We start from the raw sequence: 19,266 nt of genomic DNA, 5'->3' as shown, positions 1-19,266 counted from the left end.
AACCGGAAGAACCCTGGAGAGGTGCCGGTACTCGGGCATAGTCACCAACTATGCCTCCTGGCTTCCTTGACAACCCCTCACGGAGTATCTGACTCTTCTCTTCTGAGTCTTGCCCGTGGCTATGGTGCGATTCGTGAACTGTTTGCCTGGTTTACCGTGTGGCTTCGGGTCAGCGTCTCAGGACACGCACCTCAGGTTCGAGGATGAGTGAGAACCTTTTGTGATAGCGGGATGCATAATCCTTTGTGGTTGATCCACCTCCTATGCAAGAAGGGATCATCATGGAACAATGTGTGCCAGAATTCGCCGATGCAGGAACATCCACATCTTCCATAAGCAAAAAGCAAGCTCTCTTGGACCAACAGGCGGATTCCAAAGCGTCCAGATTCATCTCCGAAGGGGCTCCGGACCCGAAGACCTCTACCGGGATGAGTCCTTCATCGCCTATTACTACTTCTGGTCCGTGGGGCCAACTCCTCAACACCATGCCCCAGTCTTCTGTTGGCCCTCGCGGGATGGATCACTCTCGAGCTGCGTGTTTTCAGAAACAGCCCCTGGCGTATTCACCCGCCTCATCATTCTCAGTAGCCAGTGGTATCCTTGGACTGGTGGCTGCTATTGCATGGCCAGGAGAAAGCATGGATATGCCCAGGCCTCCTGCGTATGGCCCTCATGTTAACGTCGCAGAGGAGCTGTCGACAGACGAAAGGGTGTGCACGAATTCACCCGCACAACGGCTTTGCCCGGCGCAACGGATCACAGTCCGCCCCATGTTGGACATTGTTCGGTCAGTAGTGGCGAGAGATGTTTTCTCGGGCCTATATCACCCAAACATCGTCTCGCCGCGCCCACGCCGGGGAGGCCAACAATCACCTAATGCTTCTCCCTCCCAGCCTGTCGTGCTGGATCCTTAAACAGGGAGTAGGCTGTCCGAATCCTTTCTCCTGGGAGGTTCCTGTCGCCATATATCTTTGACGCCCCAACGAGCTCAACCTGAGACTGGCCCTAGACGACTTTTCGACGTTTGAGACCCGTATGGCATCGACCAACACTGCAACATGGCGACCGACACCCCAGACCCAAGCTTGAGCAATGCGCATATGCTCTACATTCCCATCGCCATCTTTGGTGTGCTGTGTCCGTTATTGGTTGGTATACGTATCTGGTCCCGGCGAAGGAAGGGAGGACATCTCGGCGCTGATGACTACACCATCATTGGCTCTCTGGCAAGTTCCTTGCGGTGCGAGATGTGGTGCAGAGGCTAACTCCAACTTCTGTTAGATCTTTTCCCTGGCGTCAAGTGGACTTGAGATTGCATGTGAGTCTGCCAACTGGCAACCCTGAGTATCTCGCTGACGCTGTCCAGCATGCCATTATGGATTCGGACGACACTCCAAAACCCTCTCGAACGAGAACAAGATCGAAGCCCTCAAGGTTTGTCACAGACACCCTCTCAAGAGATGATACACTAACCGAAGGCTTGTCATGCTCAAGTTCTTTTTCGTTTGCCAAGTGTCGTACAAGGCATGCATCAACTTGACGAAGTGCTCGATTGTTCTCTTGTACCTTCGAATCTTTGGCAAGGTCCGCTGGTTCAAATGGCTCTGTTGGGGTTTGGTGGCAATCGTTGCCATGTATGCCGTCTCTTCGGTCATTGCCACCATTTTCCAGTGCACACCAGTTCGTCGGGCATACAACAAAAGCGTTCCGGGAACCTGCATCGACAACGGCAAGTTCTGGTACGCCAACGCCGGCTTCTCCATCGCGACCGATCTGATCATCCTCTTCATGCCCATGGCGTCTGTGTATCAGCTACAGATCCAACAGATTCAGAAAATCGCCCTGGTTATTGTGTTTGCGCTGGGTGGCTTCGTCGTCATCACCTCCTGCCTTCGAGTCACCACCATCGACATCGCTGCAACAACGACCGATGTCACCTTTGACGTTTCTTCCACCATGTGGACTGTCATCGAGATGAATGTCGCTATCGTCTGTGCTTGTCTTCCGATGATTCGACCAATAATCGTCAAGGTGTTCCCCAAGCTCATGCCCAGGAGCAGCAGCAACAACCAAAAGTACGGAACTCCGAGCTACGGAACCAAGTCATATGCGCATAGCCAAGCGCGAGACAAGAACGAATGGATACAGATCGACGCTGGCCGAAACGGGATCCCCATGACTTCGATTCGGAAGGCTGGCTCGACAGGAAGCGAGGAGAGCATACTCGGTCCTCAGGTCGAGGCCGGCACCAACCTTGGGCCACCAGGAGCACCATGGCCGATAGAGGAGAATGGTCAGATGTCGATCCAGAAGACGGTGCAATATAGCGTAGAATATTCGAAAGGACAGCAGCAACAGCAGAAGGATGAGAAGTAGTGGTGGACTAATAGCAGGCCTCTCAGGGGTCGTAGCGAAGGGTTTGGTAACGATGAAGCTTCACGATTTATTTTGTAATAGCAATGTTTTCCGTAGAAAAAAAGCACTCCTTTTCGTCAATGTCTTATGTATGCCGGGCTGTGATGACTGTGTGAAGGCTGCGATGCAACCCAGTGTTGCTAGGGCGTCAAAACTGGGCCTTGGTCACAGTTGTTGCGACGTTTACGACGTCGTAAAAAGTCTATCTCAGGTCATAGCCCATGAGAGCGAGCTGGACATTGAGAAATGGGTGTTTATTCCATCCTGGAGATATCCTAGGAGATGGTGCTCTTCTCGGTTTCGGGAGTTGAATCCGTCAAGGGTCATTGTCAGTCGAACCCTGCAGTTTTAAGCTTCAGGGCTTGTAAGCCTTCCATATTGGAGACAGGCGTGGTGCTCGTGAAAGGCCAAGAAAGGACGTCGAAAATGGATCCTTGCCTGCGGACCCCAGTATGTAGGATCGTCTTGTGTTCTCGCTTCTTCTCGCCCGGAGGCGGATCAACCTGGCCTAGAGGAGCCCCCACGAAGCCGAACAGCGCAAAGCGGGCCGTCTCGCCCACCTGTCCCATTGTGTGCGTGAGCCTTCCCAGACAGGGGAAGTTGGCCGCGAGCTGTCGCAAGCTGTCCGCGTCAACGATGAATTGTCATTCCTTCATTCCTTCAAGTCACGGTCTGGAGCAGAGTGAGGACGACATTGACAACTGGCTGCTGAATATCTCATAGTGCGACTTGTGGAGCTCCTCCAAGGCATCCAGCAATTGATAGGGGTCTAGAAGGGCCATGTGGTTGATCGGGCAGCTATTGGCGTGTCTCTCAAAGGATGGTACGCATGCGAAACCGAGCAAGATGACGAAGCTATTGGTGGAGCATGAATTCTCTGAGAGTCGAGAAGCATGCCAACGAATTGACAAGGGGAGGATTGATGTTGAAACCTCGCAGGCAGCCGTATTCCCACATCCCGAGCACGTGTTTGACCATGTGCTTTCCCCGTGATTTCAGCATTGGACGTGGTCATGTGACACTGAACCATCGCCACTCAATGGAGATCCAAGCAGATTCCCACGACCAGCCAATGACAGCGCAGCTGATCAGGCAGCAGTCAAACCCATGGAAATGGGCCGCGAATAGGCCGCGCTCAAGATCCGCTTCGCAGGCAACGAGATAAGAGCATCTCTCAACAAAAATCACTTGAATCGATGCCCTGCCGCTGCCGCTGCACTTCCTTCCTGTCATTCTTCGTTTCAATTGAATCGCATTGCATTGTCCTTGCATGTGACCTTTCTTCCGCTGCGCGCCAAGCATGTTTTATGCCGATGCGTGGCTAGCTTTGACCCCTAGAGCTGAGCCTCACTAAATTGCGACGAGGCCCCGCATCATATCACTCGCCATCGTCAAATATCACTACAAAACTACGCTCAATAATCACCATTATCGACTTTTGCATCTTAAGAATCCGAAAGAATTGAACGCCGTACACTATTTCACAGATGGAGTCGTTTCTTCCGCTTGGCGGCTTCCAGCTGCCGTTTCAAAAGCGCCTCAGCAGACTCTACAATGACACAAAGAAATCAAGCGACTTTGTCAAGGAACCTGTCCAAAATGAGGAGGACCCTGAGATCAAGGCATTGCACCGAAAGCTTCGGATCCAGAAAGACAGGCTGGTCACATGGGGGCTGGAATGGTCAGATCCGACTCAATCAGCTGAGATTGATGAATCTCTATCCAAAGCTGGCTTGAGTGAGGTTGTGGGAAGCATCATGTCGACTATTAAGGATATCCTGGCAGAGGCTGAACCCCTCTGGCTCAGCTCGAAACGCATCATTCAAGGGCCTCAGACCTCACAAGACTCAAAGCCACCGCTGGTTCAATGGGACAAGAACCGCTTCGAAGATCTGGTCAATGACCTCACCACATCAATCGACACTCTATATGACCTCTCCCGGACTCGAGCCTCCGGTGGGACCCCAAGACGATCATCTAAAACCCCCTTCAAGTCTCCTCAGCCATCCGAGGACTTCCGTCCATTCGAGTCCACGCGCATGCAAACTCCGCAGCAGATTGACCCCCTCACCCTAACACACCTGCGGCCTAGAAAGGGCAACGAAGCAGCTGTACCTCGAGAGGTTGTCTTTATGAGCAAAACGGCTTATGCGGAGCTCACCCACGGAACCACACGCCAACCGTGGGCTCCTCTACTTCTTGAGTATGCCACTTTCGACTCTATATATGCCTCGACAGGCATCATGCCGCCAATGGCTCGCTTCGAAAGGCTGTCGGCTGGGTTGCAGCAGGACTCACAGCGATCACCGGGAACATGGACCGGGTTGCCTCGTCTCTTGGGATACTTTGAAGACCTCGAGAACTCAAGACTCGGCCTTGTTTACAGATTCCCCCCTTCCTTCAATGCGGTTTCATTCGAGAGGCTCACCAAGAACCCACTCTACAACCTGCCCACTCTGGGAGACTTGCTCTCTGTCCCTGGATCGGAACCAAAACTTGAAGCCAAGTTCAGGATGGCTCAAAACCTCGTCAACACTGTCTTTGACCTGCACGCCCGTGGCATTACGCATGGCAACATTGTGGCAAGCAATGTCTCGTTCTGCGATGCTGTGACCACGGAACCCAATGCCGTCAACGGCGAAGTTGATGTTCGACGTCCTCTGCTCTCTTCATTTGACCTTTTCCCCGACGATGCCCCCCTAACCTCATCTCCACTATCACGGCATCCTCTAGACCCCCGCACTGCACCCACATCTCCACTGTCCAAGTACACAGACCAAAGGATTCTTGACCTTTACTCTCTTGCCATGCTGCTTCTTTCGATTGGCTTGTGGTCAAGACTGGAGGAGCTTGCTCCCGAGTTTTCACCCAGTATCCCCGTGTCAATCTTGGACCAGCTGGCTGTGAGATGCGGTAGTCTCTACATGAAGGCTGTTCAAGCATGCTGGAATGCAGTCGACGACGAGCTCGCTGGCCGGTTTACTGGCGAGCATTTAATGTCAATGGTACAGGTTAGGGCAAGTCGATTCTTGGAGGCGTGCTGCATCCTAGATGGTGTCAGTGGCCTGGAAGAGAGGCTTGACCAAGAATTGAGCCAAACCGAGGCAAGTGCCTCCAATACCGGGCTCTCTGCCGACCATCCTCCTATGGGGGACACTTCTTCCAAGGGCGGCAAGGACGCCAAGGACGCCAAGGACTCGAAAGGGTTGATGGCTCCATCAAGGGTCAGCGAGAAACAAGCGCCGTTATCGGCACCCTCATACGCCGCTAAGGCTGGGAAGAGCTCTGAGAGGTTTGAAGCAGATGCGGACATTGACGGTACGTCCTCTGTACTACCTGTACACATGCATGCAGGATACTGACCTTGACTCAGATACCCTTGACAAGCCCTCAGCCAAATCGGAAGCCAAGCTTCGACTCTACCCCCATGTCCCGCTCGCGCCTGAGATTGTGGAGAGATGGAACAAGATCCTGATGCCTCAGATTAACCACGCCCTTCGCCATTTTTATCGCAAACACCCCGAGTCGGTTGAGATTTCTCTCGAATCTGTTGGGCCGAGCCCACACAAGACCCAACCAACAGTGCTCGTTGTCTGCACTTCTGTGGGCAAGGTCCGCGCGATCCTCAAGAAGAGGATCGGCGACCTGTTTGACGAGACAACTGGTTTCGCCTTGAAGGTCTGTCGCGGCCATGTGATGAGATCTCGCCGGGAGCCATACTCAATCCTCCGGTCGATGGCCCGGAGGAGTGCCAAGGGCGCCGGCTTAGATACGGAAGACGCCGACGCCATCAACCCGGAATACCAGGAACGACCAGGGAATGGCGCCAGCATTGGGGCTTGGATTGGAGATCGTCATTTACCCCCTGTCAGCATGGGAGGCCTTGTGATGGTGGACGACAAGCCCTACGGCATGACGGTCCACCATATGCTTGATGACCCGGACCGTGATTTTGGGGCCAGCGACACCACAAGGTGCAGCGCTTTGCCCGACTTAGACTGGTACGACCAGTCTGGAGACGAGACTTCCGCGGATGATGGTGATGGCTATGAGCTTTCCGATACAGAGTCAGAAGCTTATTCGGAGTCTGATATCACGAGCGATTACGATGATGACGAAGATGAGGAGGACGATGAGTATAACGAGCCTGGTGACATTCCTGGGGTTGAGCCTGGGTGCGGTGATGGGTACATTGTTACACAGCCTGCCTTTGACGACGTGGAAGATGGTTTCTACCCCGACCCCGACACTCAAGATGAAGACCATCTCGACACATTTAGTGTAGGAGAAGTCTATGCTTCGAGTGGCATCCGCAGGAAGGAGGCCAACGGGCTGGTCCACGAAGTAGACTGGGCACTCTTCGAGTTCGCCCATGAGAGACTGCCCGAAGACAACAATATCCCTCGCGCGCAGAGCAACTCGTCCCTCCAGAACCTGGGCCGAAATTACAAAGACGGGGCGGCCCTGCTGCGGCCGACCACCGTCGCGCCCTCCACGTCCCTCCCCGGTATGGAGGTGCAGTGCATGGCCCGGACAAGTGGCCTGCAGACTGGCAAGATCCTCCCTGCCCTCACTAGTGTCAAGATCTACGGTCGTGTCTCCCCAAGCCACACGTACCAAGTCACCAGCGTCGAGGGTCCGGAGGATGAGACGCACAAGAGGGGTATGCCTCTTGGCATTCCAGGCGACAGCGGCGCTTGGATTGTTGACCGCAGGCACGGCCAGCTCTGTGGGCATGTCTTGGCTTGGAGTCAACGTAAGAGAGTTGCCTACATTTGCCCCATGGACGTCTTGCTTCTCGATATTGCAGAGACTCTGGACGCTCATGAGGTGAAGCTCCCCGGAGGTGAAGCCGTGGTGAGTCTTGGGGGTGTGCATGGTTATGCCTCAAGGGACCAGCAAATGTCACAGCCAGGTGACGACGACTTGGAAGATTTGGTCGAAGAGGAGACCGAGGAGCAAGACCTCCCTCCACGACTTGTCACCTCAGTAAGCACGGCAAGGGATGTCTCCGGGTCGCGGAAGGGAGGCATTTCGAGCTGCACCGTCAGCGAACGGGGATCGTCCAGCCCCATCAGGCTGGAAACATCCTCCGAGCTGGGGAGCCTCTCGAACCGTCTCGACGAAATGAGCATGAGCGGCAGCTTTGGGATCGGCGTTGGTGGTTGATGGATGGCGGCGGGTCTTGCCGCCTCGGTACTTGCCTAGTGCGTTTTGGATTGCTTTGAAAGCGAGATGTAATAACTTCAATACCCTTGTACGCAAAACCTGGTTGGAAATAAGGAGAGTTAAGTAGTCAGTCCAAGATTAGTTTTGGTAGTAAACTTGAGCCCGGGCGAAATCGAAAAGTATACAGCATCATGCCTTTGGCTTGCGCGTTACATGAAATCATCCTCCCAGTCCTCGCCGCGGTCCTGGTTGCTCGAACCAGCCATGTTCTCATCAGTGAAGAGGTCATCGTAGGCGTGATCCTTCTGCCACTTCTTCTCCTTCCACTCCTGGGCCTGGCGCGCCTCCTCCTTTCTCTGCCGAGACAAGTCAGCCATGGGTAAGCTCCGGGGTACACTGGGGTCATCCTTACCCTCTGCTGCTGGGCAGCCTGGTCCTGCCGGCGCAGCTCCTTGAGACGGTCGTCCTTTTCCTGCTTGAAGTCGGGCTTCTGCTCCACCTTTGTCTTGTTGAGGCGGTTGACGATGGGGTTCTCGCGCTGCGGGACGAGCACCCTCTTGACCTATGAAGGATGTGAGTCTGTGGACAGGGGGGAGGGGTGGTGGTGATGCAGGGTTCAGTCGAGACACGCACTTTGCGTTGATCCTTGAAGCCAACCTGGCCGACAGCCATGCTGCCGTCCTTTTTGAGGTTGGACCAGGGCGTGTAGATGACGGTGATGTTGTCTTTCTTGTTTCCTGATTTGCCTGTCAGCAATCGTGGACTAGTAGCATCTCCAGGGGTTGGATCCCTGTACCCTCGATCGAGTTCGCCTTGGTCAACTGGGCGAGATCCATGACCAGCTCCTCTGGCAACGCATCCCATTGCTGGCCCTCCTTCATGCGGAGGTAGATATGGGCGCTAGAAAGCTTATCCACGTGGAACTGGGGGGCAGGAAAACCCGGAAATCGTCAGCCCTCTCTGCCCGTCCCATACAGTTGACCATGCGACCTCACCCTGTTCTCCCGGTCAGCTGTCGCCGAGTTTCCCAGACGAGAATACTCACCAGACATCCTCGTCCCAGCCAAACTTGATCAGGTCCTCATCTAACACGGTTCAGCTGACGAGACAGGGCTCAGAGGTGCGGGGGAGGCATACTCTCAAACTTGTCCTTGCCGACGTAGATGAAGCCCGGCGGGTCAACGACGCTGGAAGTAAAGTAGTACACCATCCTCAGGTACGAATGCTCTACCAAAGAAACGAGGGGGTGTGAGATCTCAGGGGGTACGAGTCTGACTCTGACGTTGAAATTTCCTCTGGAGATATCTCGCGAGTGCTGAGGGGAGGGGAGAAATTTCCTGCTTTGGTGCGGGTACCTTGGTACTAACAATAAGGCCCGAGCACCCCGCTGTAAACCCCCCTACAGGGTGCCCGGCTCAGCCCTATGTGATGTCGTCGGAGTACCTCCCGGCTCCGGCAATAAATACCGGGGATGATGGACACGTGATATCGCGATCATCTCGTGGAACGTCCAACGTCAGTTGATGGGATGAACCATGCAAGAAGACGTTGTTACGAGCTTCCAGTTGATAGGGAAGTAAGCGAGTACCTCACTATTCCCTAGTTCATGTGCTGCACGCTATGAAAGTACGCCCTGGTTAGGGCAAGCCTCCGTGGACATGTCTGCGGACCGACGGTTCTGAGTCGTTTTTTTAAGTCGGTTCTGCGGTTCAAGTTCGATTTGGCTCCTTTGGAGTATGAAACACGGCTCTAGTGCCAGCTGAGCCTTGCGAGACTCTCCGGATTAGGGGACACGGGTCGTCCGGTCAAAACCGGACTCGGAGGGCACATAAACAGGTTTCTCCGAGTTACATCGTTCGAGCATCGTTCAAGCCCGGGCAGTTGGACGAATCAGGATCTTGGTATTATAAATGAAAACCTCGTGGTTTCGACTGAACTTGGCGTACAGTTAGCGAGTTGCTGATCCTGGCTCCGTCGTGTGGTCTAAAAACTTGGTGCAGTTTTTATTGTCAACCCAAATTTTTGGAGTTCTCGTCGTCGTCGTCGACAAGCAGAAAAAAAAGAGGGTGCTCCAACGTCTGCCAAGGGCTCTGCCTGCCCGCATCAGCAGTTTCCGCCTCTGGGCTGTGTCCCAACCAACAGGGCAGATTTCAGACAAGGCTCTTTTGTGGTGGGCGGAAAAGAAACAGGGCTGGGAACGAGGCGTGGACGTAGCGTCAAGCCAGGTTTCGCAGAGCCTCTAGACCGCTGCTCAGAGAAAGTGGGCTCCCGTGTTCTGGGGCTAGCTTGAAATGAGACACCCTTGAGAATGGCTTCATTTGTGCATTAATCTCATGTGGGCTTTTCGGCGATCAACATGAATGCAGTAAATGCTGGCCGACAACACCACACACTGTTGAGACAGGCTTGTTTGTTGCTGCAGTCTCCTGCAATACTAGTGTCTTCACGCCAGTCAGCTATGACTTGTCCCTAGTGTTCCAGATCTCCTGGGGCATGTCTGCGTGTCGTGATCGGAGGCATCTGAGTCGTCAGATCCCCCCAGCTAGGCTTTCTCTCTTTACACAACATAGGTTGCACACATTGTAAGAATGCACTTTTTTTTTTTTGCGACTTGTTTCATAAGCTAAAGGTGCACTTTCGGAATCATGTCTCCGAAGATAGGATATCTCAAGTTTCCTCTTTACTCACTCCAGCTTCTTGCTGACCCGGCGCCTTCAACACTTGGCATCCCGTCTTTGAAGGAACACTTGTCTCCACCGAGATCGATCGTCGCTGCTTCCCCACCCACCCTAGATTTCGAGCCCCGGATTTCGGTAGTCAGGTTGCCATGTGTGTACCATGGTTCAAGGAGACAGCGGAGACTCCGGCCGCTTGGCGTGGTCAGAAGATGCCAGAGAGATATGATAGAGCTCTGAAAGCGAAGTTGCGTAAACAGGGGTCTTGCAAGTACCCCGAAAATTTTCGGGGCTTCTGCTGGCGGTGCTTAGTTTGAGCTGAGTTTCTGTATCGTGGATTGTCCAAACCAGCATCAAGGCACGCGCGGTGTTGAGTCTAGTGCAACGTGACATCTGATTTGACAAAGTGCAAGCTTCGCAGAGCTGCCTGAATTGGGACATTTTGTTTCTAATTAGCTGCTTCGTTGAAATCAACTATTGTTTGATACTAATAAATCGTGGTGATTGAGCTCGTTCAATTAGAGGTCTAGATGGCGTCTGGAAAGATCCATTGGCCAGGTATTTTGCCCCATGTATTTGGCCAACTGACCTAAATAGTCTGATAGAGCTGAAGAAAAGTCTAGATAAAGCTATACCCAGCTTGTAAGTTTACAAGTTACGGGAAAGCAATGTTCGCTCAAGCGCAAGCCGTGGCCCGCGCCTCGACTGGCTTGGGCGCGGACGCTAGAGGAGCAAAGACCAGACGAAGGCCCCGAGTCAATGGCGCTTCGGGAAGAAGCCATCCGGAACAAAAGAAACATCGAGCCGAGAGCAAAAGCCTTGCCATTGGACTAGCTAACGCGGTGGGCGGCCGAAAGAGCCCAGGCCAGGGTCCCGTAGATAACCACCAACAGGCATGCCCGCGACCCTGCGTGATATAGCTCATGCGGGAGACCGGGGGCCGCCCGGGGGGGTCCAGTCCAGTGGGGAGACAGAGGGGCAGCAGCAGCACACACCCCCAGCTCTGGACGATGGAGGCTTGTGAGGCTTTGCCAGGACACACGCACACACGCACGCACTGAGAGGCTTGGGCGGGCTCCGCTCTCTGCCAGACGCTGCTGTCAGAGCAATCAATGGATGAAGCAACCTGTCAACTGCCAAAGGAAGCTTGCAGATGTGCAGAAGCCATGTCTTGGACATGTCTCAGAATCGCACGCTCGCTCCCGGACGAATCGGCGGACCTCTTACGGGATTGGGAACGGGAGAAGCTATTGTAGAAGTGAGTTTCTTTGATTCGTCGTTTGTTTCTTGTCATTCACTTGCACTGAGTCATTCCCTCACGATGAGTGTCTGTCAACTCGTCATCCACACGCCAAGACAAGAAATACCCTCAGCCAACACCCCGAGTTACCACATACAGTACATACACCTCTGCCTGGGGCTTGTGCGACCTGGGAGCCTTTTTCATCTTAGTTTCTCTCTTTTTTCATTTCATTGCCCTTTTCGCCAAGCAATTCACCGACTGATCCCATAACCTAATCAGGACGCTTTGCCCCTCGGGCCCTCTTCCAGCCCTTGACGAGATCTCTCGCCTCGGCTATAGCCATGGTTATAGCCTCATGATGCCATCCATGGGGCACAGATCCCCTCCGCATCGAGTTTAGGCTTTTAAACATGCCGGGTGGCGTCATAAGGGTCCGGCTCAGGCAAGCTTCAAGGAACCGTCACCGGTCCTGCTGCACGTATGAGCAGCGGTGCGCCCCCCTGTCTGTTCATCACACAACTGGCCTACAGATTGGCCAGTCGGGCCCTTTGGCACCGAGGCCCGGTTATGCGGAATTATTTGCGTCTTCTATTTCCCCTACCCGAGTCCCACGGTGCCACCCAGCGCCTAACGGGAACGGGAGACCTTCTCCGAGGCTTGAGGACCGTAAAGGGCGGCTTTATGATTTTTTCGACCTCTGATGCGTGATTATCATGGCCAAGAGGCGAGTGTCTGCGCTTGGAGCGGTTGCTGAGACTGAACAATTTGCTCAAAACGGCACTTGGAGATGCCTTGTCCTTTGCTCTACTGTAAATCCATGAATGATATGATGCCCGAGGTTTCCCACCCCCATAACCTGACAGCAAAACTTTGAAGTTTCCCTTTCCATGCGCCGCCGCTAGAAATAGAATACCAGTCTACCCCGAGACCTTTTCCCTCGTCCCAGAAATTCCCGTGTATCCTCATGTATCCTCGACTTCTCGCCTCTGTATCAGCGAGAGGGGGTGGCCGGTGTCAAAGCACATTGTATCATCTTCTCGGGCAGTTCCCGCTACATGATATGATGATGCCAGTGCTGTTGCTACTGCGCCAGAGTGGGGAGAGCAGCAAGAGGTTTCGAACGCCGATAGCCTGCAGGCGGCTGTATCACACAATACGCCGAGTGGCTGCCGCGGGTGTCAGTTAGGCTATCAATCTTTTTGAATCTTGCTAGGCTCTCCCACTTACAATGACACCCCGAGAGACTCAGCCTTCGGTAACGACGATCTGATTGCTGTTGGCCTCGGCGCTAAGCGTAGCCGCGTTGTAGTCGTGCCCGGGGGCCTTGTAGACGTCCACCCTGATATAGTATGTTCCCTCATAGGCGATGTAGAGGTCAGTGAAGTGGAAGGAGAGGTCAGTCCCCGACCTGCCACCGGCCTCGACACCCGTGACAGTGGTGTTGCCGAAGAGGGCCCCTTCGACCATGACCCCGTCGCTCCCCATCAGGATGGCCATGGCGAAGTAGCTCGAGCTTGAGGACCTCGACTTGGACGTGAACCGGGCAACCAGGGGCGGGTACAGTATCGTCGAAGTTGCGGTCCACGGGGGAGGTTGCGATGTGATGCTGAGGTTCGGCATGCCGTGAGACTTGATGATGCGCTGCTGCTGCTGCTTTTCGGATCAGGGGTGATAGGCATGGCACTGATATGCCGTATCAACAACAGTCGTCGGCTGCGAGCATATTCGGGTGAGAAGGGTCGATATATACCCATCGAGGTGCGCGAGCCGTCCACACAGTTTGCTCCCAAGCAAGAGAGATACCCGCCGACCGGGAGGAGAGGTGCCTTTACAGATGGATTGACTTGAAGATGGTCCAACTGGACGAACGATTCGTTCAAACCCCCGAGCCGAGCCGGCGTCTCACCTGTCAGGGATAGGGGAACAGCCAGGAAGCGCGGAGGAACGAGATGAACGGGACGATATGCACCGGGGGTACCTGTTCGGCAGGATCGGAAGAAACCACGCGGCTAAGATCTGCCCAAGGGTCTGGGGAGGATGGGTGGGTTTCGGAGTGGGAAAGAAAGACAAGACTTGGTTCGGTAGTCAAAGTAGAAAAAGAAAAGAAAGGGACAAGAAATCTCTAGAGCCAATGGCTGAGGGGTGGTCCAGGCAGGCAGCGAGACAGAGAGATGTTGCGACGGGCGTTGATAGCCTCACTCGGTGGAAGCTTGCAGCGGGAAATGTAACAACGGTCAAGGACAGCCGAGGACAGGCGACGAGTCGGAAGACAAAGCGAGGCTCAGGGCTCACCAAGTGTGGATGTGTAAAGTGCGATTCGATTGCCAGAGAGACGAGGAGGAAGAGGGAGAAAGAGAGAAACAGAAAGAGACAAGGCCCTTGCTGAAATCACAAGTCGATCCCTGCAACCCTAGAGAATCCCTGTGAGTATCAGAGTGAGAGACGCATAACGCTGTCTGTATGTATGTCTGTCTGTACCTAGGATACGTAGCATTCAGAAGAAGGTCGGCGACCATTGAAGCCACTCTCCTTCTGGGTCCCCTCACTCACTCCTTTGCTTCTTTTTCCTTGGCAAGGCTTTCCCTTCTCTGGCTGGCCGTTGGCCGAGAGGAATGTGTCAATAGACCCAAGACTGTGGCACCGACCCTGATCAGTAATCACGCTACGTTAGCCTGATCGTCGTCGAACTGGGGTGGCGGTCCTTTGATGATCTCTTGACTTTTGTCTTGGGTGATGAACGGGCCGTGGGTAAGTAAATTACACGTCTCTTTTTCCCCTTTGTTTACAAACCCCACGTGTGGATGGGCAACTTAAAAACGCACTCTTCTTTTTTCCCCTCTTGGCCGCGGTAACCCAGATGGCAATTCTCTATTATAGCTGCTAGGGTTAATAATACTCGTATATTCAGCGTAGCAACGCTGCTACTGCAAGGGTGGGAGGGCAAGTCACGTCGTGATGGTTTCTAGAAAAAAGAAAAAGAGCTCAACGCCATAGCTGGGCTAAATACCAGGGGTTTTTTTCCCACTCAAGGTCTACAACGCACTTCAGCGAAAAGGGCAAAGTCCCCTTTCTTGAAGAGAGACTCCTCTTCTGGCCGTTTACACGGGCGGCCGCAAAACACTGGGGGTGCGAGCAGAACAGAGAGGGGCTCTATCTGTGTTGGCCTCATTGCCGACTGGTGGCGGTCTGATGAGGGCTTGCAAGGAGCAGTGCTCGTCTGGTTTCAATTGTGCTCTCACTATTGCTATGTAAAAATGGAGAGACAACACAGCTCAGCTAGAGAGGTAGACAAGGTGTCGCGGGCCAGCCATTCCACGCGTCATGCGTCTTGAACGCGTACATAAAGAAAGAAGGCCAGGTTCCCTCCCAAAAACCCAGTTTCCCATGCCCGGGAATACGTAGGGCCTCGTCAACCAGACTCCTGATTATTAGCGTCGACGTTTCTTGTCCCATCTGGCAGCTAGTGTGGCCTCCCCCGGGTAATTGACGTTGGTGAGACAACGATCTTCAGCAAGGAACCCCTCTGCTTCGCAGTAATGGGTGGTGGTCCAAGTTTGAACCGTGTGGTCCCCTGTCCTGTCCCCTTGAGTTTGCGCGCCGCAGATCTTCTCGACACCCCCTTAAAGGGGGGTGGATCACGGTAGCATCGAGAGGGCATCCACCAGGTGAGTCTCAGCTGTTTACCGGTCAAAAATCTCTGTCCTGTCTCTGTCTAGAAACTCACTCATGTGTGTGTGCGCCGTCGTGTGCGCGTGTTTCCTCTACATGAAGCCAGCAACGTTGCCCATGTCCTAGCAGCTCCCTTGCGTCCTTGGTCGTCCGCAGCCCCTAACGTAGTCTTGAACGTGGGACCTGAACCGACATGCGTGGACCACTTAACCCCTCGGCTGTCAGCCGCGGACGCTCGGGCTGGCTGACCTTGGTCCTCTTTCTCCAGGCCTCTGGATCGCGCCATGGGCGATTCTAGCTAACGAAGGCCTTAGCGGATGCAAGACAGAGATTCCATGGCTCCCAACTGGCGTCGATGCCGCGGATGGGACGGGGAGACAAGGAAAACGAGGAACCAAAGCGAGAGACAAGAAGGAAAGTACGTACAGTTTTTCTCTTCTCTCCCCCTAGCCTCAAAGGGGAGCAACGGGATCCTACACTCACACCCCCGGCCAAAACTGCCTGATAGTCAAGCAACGGTCCGCTCCCATTTGCCCGAGACCTCTGGGAAGCCAGGAATGCCGCCAGAAGAAAAGCTGGCAGGTCCTGATGGGCTTTCTGGCCCTGTGGCGCCACGCGTTATTCCTGTCGCGGGCTAGGTTCGTGGCCCATGGAGCGGAGCCCCCGTTCCCTTTGTCATAGGATGGAGCCAAGCTCAATGGATCGAGCTTGTTGCTGCTGCCTTCCCCCGAGCGTGAGACCTTGAAGGCTCCGCAGGATTTGTACGTACACTTCCCACCTTACTCAGCCCTGTGTAAGTGCTTGTGCTTCTCAAACAATGGATCCATGCTGTGTCTTGGTGGTGAGCATTGTCTGGCTCCCCCCCGTTTAGAGAGCCCAGACCATGAAAGAATTCTTTGGAGAACCCAAAGAAACTAGCATGATCGGCCGAGACAGCAGCTGTTAGACGTGGGGGGGAGTGACAGAGTCCCTCCCGTCTTGAGGCGCCGCTACTGTCTCTGTCACATCTCATCCAGTCAAGATCAGACCAGCGCACGCAGACGCGTCTGCGCACTAAGGCAAATAAGGGCACATGTAGGGCTTGGGGGAGAGGACGGACTCGGGAGCGAGACGTAATAGTGGTTTGTATGTTCCCCCCCTCTTCTCCTGGCAATCTCGACGATGTCTCCCCCCAGTCTCTGATGACAGACTCATGCATGTCGTCCTGCAATCGGATTCTCCCCCATCAGACCTCGATGTCTGTCTCTGCGAACCGTCCCTGTCCTTGAGAGCCCTCGTCAGCGTTCCTTCCCTCTGCTCATTAAACAGGCGAGTCACATGATGCCCGTCTACCGATCCCACGGGCCCAGTTATCCGAACCTCCTCCAACTCCTCCATGGTCCCACGGGTTCCAGCACGCCGGTGCTGCTTCTTTTCCAGGCTCCAAAAGAGGCATACAATCGCCGGTTGCCTCTCTGCTCAGCGTCGCGGGAATTCGGGTCCAAAAGTCGCATGGTTACATCCATCGCCCAGCCTGGCCAGCCCTGATGCGGACAGCTGAGAAGGGATAGTACGACGAGGCCTATTCAGGACATTGCTCTCGGGCACCTCTCGGTCGGGCCAGGGTCGAGATTGGTGATGAGCTGACTGCTGCCTAACAAGCTGGATAATCAGATCAAGACCTTACTGCGACCAACCTGAAGCAGCAGGGAACATCGAGAAGTTTCCCGCAGTATCGCTCCCTCTTCCGGCCCGCCGCTATCCTCGGTTAACTCAAACGGCCTTTCGTGCTGGGGAGACTACAGCACGCTGCCAGAAGATTCCACTATACAAATTCGAGACGATGCCAAGCATATATCCCCGTCGATAAATTCGGGATACAACCCGCAATGGCCTGGCGTTGCGTGGCTGGGTGAGCCGCAAGCAGCAGTTGCTTTTGAGAGACAAAAATATGCGGCTCTAAACTCGTGTCTCCGTTGGAAGCCTGTCGACGACATTCCCGTGTAACCAACCCGCCCCCCTTCCGCCGAGTCGCCAGCCAACGGTTTTCTGCACCGCATGTACGGCATGCGTCTGCAAAGAAGGGCCTCTCGACTTTGCCTGCCTGATGGCTTTGATTTCATTGGACAGAGGACTTCTTTCAATGAGGGAACACCCCCGTGGTTGGTTGACTAAACCGGGCCAAAAAGTGATCCTTGGGGGGGTTGAGCACATTTACAGCACAGGAATGGAATTTTCTCGACTTGGCGAAGCAGGTTCCGGCGAGACGATGTAGCAAAGCCTAGCGCCTCTTTGGAAGCAGTTGAAGGTTGGTTTTGCTAACTCGCTAGCAAAAGGGCTCTGGTACTTCGTCGATCACTTTCCAAGCCCCGATGCCATCATACACTCCTGACTCGAGAGAGTCCGGGTCGATGTCTTTTCCTCTGTCAACTGAGACAAGGCTCTGTGTTGTCATGGTCACGCCATGTGGATCTCCAAGCTTGGCGTGAATATGGACCGTCATATCAAACCTATCGGGAAATGCATACCAACCAGACTGACCGACAGGCTCGGTCTGATTCGACCGTTTCTGGGTCGAACCCGAGACAGGCCGAACGAATCGAGTGTCTGCAGGTCAAGCCATGCCGTTGCATGCTTTAGAACAATTGACATGTCGACCTAGATGCTTTTCCAAACTGATGGTATCATCCCCCTGATGGAACCTCGATAAGCCTGCTCACGAAGCGGCATGACAAAGAAGAACCTCTTCTCGATAACAAGATGATCAGCAGTTTCAGAAACAGTTGCCGGCGAGCGAAAAACTTGATTTTAGGCTGATCTTGATCTTTAGTGACGTTGGTTGGGGATAGTTCAGAACCCCCATCTTCTGTGTGCCACCACAGTGACCACACCAACAGACTTGCAAAGTTGCAATTCACAGACAACGCCCTCCCCCTCGCCGACGATGACGAAATCAAACAAGACAATCGCGGGTAGGGCCGTCGGGAGATGGAGATTGTGTGTCAACGTCTCCGGACACTCGAAGCCCCCACAGAGTCCCAAATCGGATCGTGATGTAGGCCTCACACGGCCCTTCTCAGACGGGCCGGCTCGAGCTCGACTACAATCAGCAACTGCGGCAGAAGTCTGATAGGTTTGGTGGTGACTTCGGACAAATCCGTTGGTCCGGGGGAACCCACGTTCTGTATAACGCAAGGATCGGCAGTGGCCTTGGGCAAGTGCTGCAGCAGTAATCCTGACGTACGGATACAAGGGCCGAGAGATTTAATAAAGACGAAGGAAGGCCCTCTGGATGAAACCAGAACAAAGCTCGACCAGACGAATCTGCGCCGTGAGTCGGCATCTTCCCTGTCTTGGCTCTTGATGCATCTATACAACGCACCCCTCAAGGCCGTTCTTCATCCCGAGCAGCCCGTCACCTGAAGGAGAAACATGTTTGATTTGTGAGGCCCGACCAGGCCGTGCAGGATGCTCTCTTTGACGCCTTCGACTGACCCAGCGTCGTCCGGGGGCATCCCCAGGGTTCCCGTGGGGGATTTCCCCCTTGTTACATTGCTTGCAGCGTCTTTTGCTCTTTTCCCATCTCTTTTTTGCCTGCCGGCCCATATCTCGGAGGAACCAACAACGGATGCGAGTCGAGACCATTCCACTCAGGCGCCGTGCCTAGACTTGCCCGTTTGCGACCGTGCCCGCGTCATTGTTTCAAGCTTGGTCTGAAACACGGGACGTGACTGGAGACTGCGAGAGCATCTGCGAATGCCAGACTCTGAGATACGATTTAGATGGTCTAGATTCGTTATTGGAAGATTATAAAAGCAAGATTAGCTGCCCTTTTTGACGTTGTACTCGTTGTCTTTTCTTGCGTTGCAACGAACAAAATAATGTCGCTTACCCTAGACATCATGTCCGAAATAGGCAGTTCGACGCCATCGAGCTCCACAAAGAACTTCGCCCTTTCAACAACATTCCAACCTCGACGCGTTGTGATATTCGGCGAATTCTCTGGCATTGGCGAGGCATGCACGCATCATAGACCTCGTCGCGATAGACCTAATGCCTCTTGCCCTTTTGGATAGCCCTCTCAGCTCGTAAAGCGGCCTCATCAACCGACCAACC

The 19,266-nt window shown here is 54.0% G+C and overlaps 4 protein-coding genes across 4 annotated transcripts; 2 read left to right on the top strand and 2 right to left on the bottom strand.

Moving 5' to 3' along the window:
* Positions 1-1,058: 1,058 nt before the first annotated feature.
* Positions 1,059-2,376, top strand: LRP88_09549 (uncharacterized protein; the record flags this gene model as incomplete). Its single annotated transcript, XM_083246034.1, has 4 exons — positions 1,059-1,148; positions 1,282-1,318; positions 1,367-1,434; positions 1,495-2,376. 4 exons carry the CDS (start codon positions 1,059-1,061, stop codon positions 2,374-2,376), a joined length of 1,077 nt encoding a protein of 358 aa, XP_083097147.1.
* Positions 2,377-3,902: 1,526 nt separating this feature from the next.
* Positions 3,903-7,584, top strand: LRP88_09548 (uncharacterized protein; the record flags this gene model as incomplete). Its single annotated transcript, XM_083246033.1, has 2 exons — positions 3,903-5,733; positions 5,810-7,584. The coding sequence occupies 2 exons, from the start codon at positions 3,903-3,905 to the stop codon at positions 7,582-7,584; spliced, it is 3,606 nt and encodes a 1,201-aa protein (XP_083097146.1).
* A 209-nt stretch (positions 7,585-7,793) lies between these two features.
* Positions 7,794-8,794, bottom strand: LRP88_09547 (uncharacterized protein; the record flags this gene model as incomplete). The annotated part of the gene is made up of 6 exons (XM_083246032.1): positions 7,794-7,940; positions 7,997-8,146; positions 8,218-8,321; positions 8,381-8,507; positions 8,635-8,669; positions 8,722-8,794. The coding sequence occupies 6 exons, from the start codon at positions 8,792-8,794 to the stop codon at positions 7,794-7,796; spliced, it is 636 nt and encodes a 211-aa protein (XP_083097145.1).
* Positions 8,795-12,747: 3,953 nt separating this feature from the next.
* Positions 12,748-13,122, bottom strand: LRP88_09546 (uncharacterized protein; the record flags this gene model as incomplete). The annotated part of the gene is made up of 1 exon (XM_083246031.1): positions 12,748-13,122. The coding sequence occupies one exon, from the start codon at positions 13,120-13,122 to the stop codon at positions 12,748-12,750; it is 375 nt and encodes a 124-aa protein (XP_083097144.1).
* Between the last annotated feature and the right edge of the window lie 6,144 nt (positions 13,123-19,266).

The sequence above is a fragment of the Fusarium phalaenopsidis genome, assembly GCF_050370095.1.
Source record: "Fusarium phalaenopsidis strain FUZ10S chromosome Unknown contig_32304, whole genome shotgun sequence".
Taxonomy (NCBI): Eukaryota; Fungi; Ascomycota; class Sordariomycetes; order Hypocreales; family Nectriaceae; genus Fusarium; species Fusarium phalaenopsidis.
The sequence above is the reverse complement of the archived record's forward strand: the minus strand, read 5'-3'. Positions and strand labels throughout refer to the sequence as shown.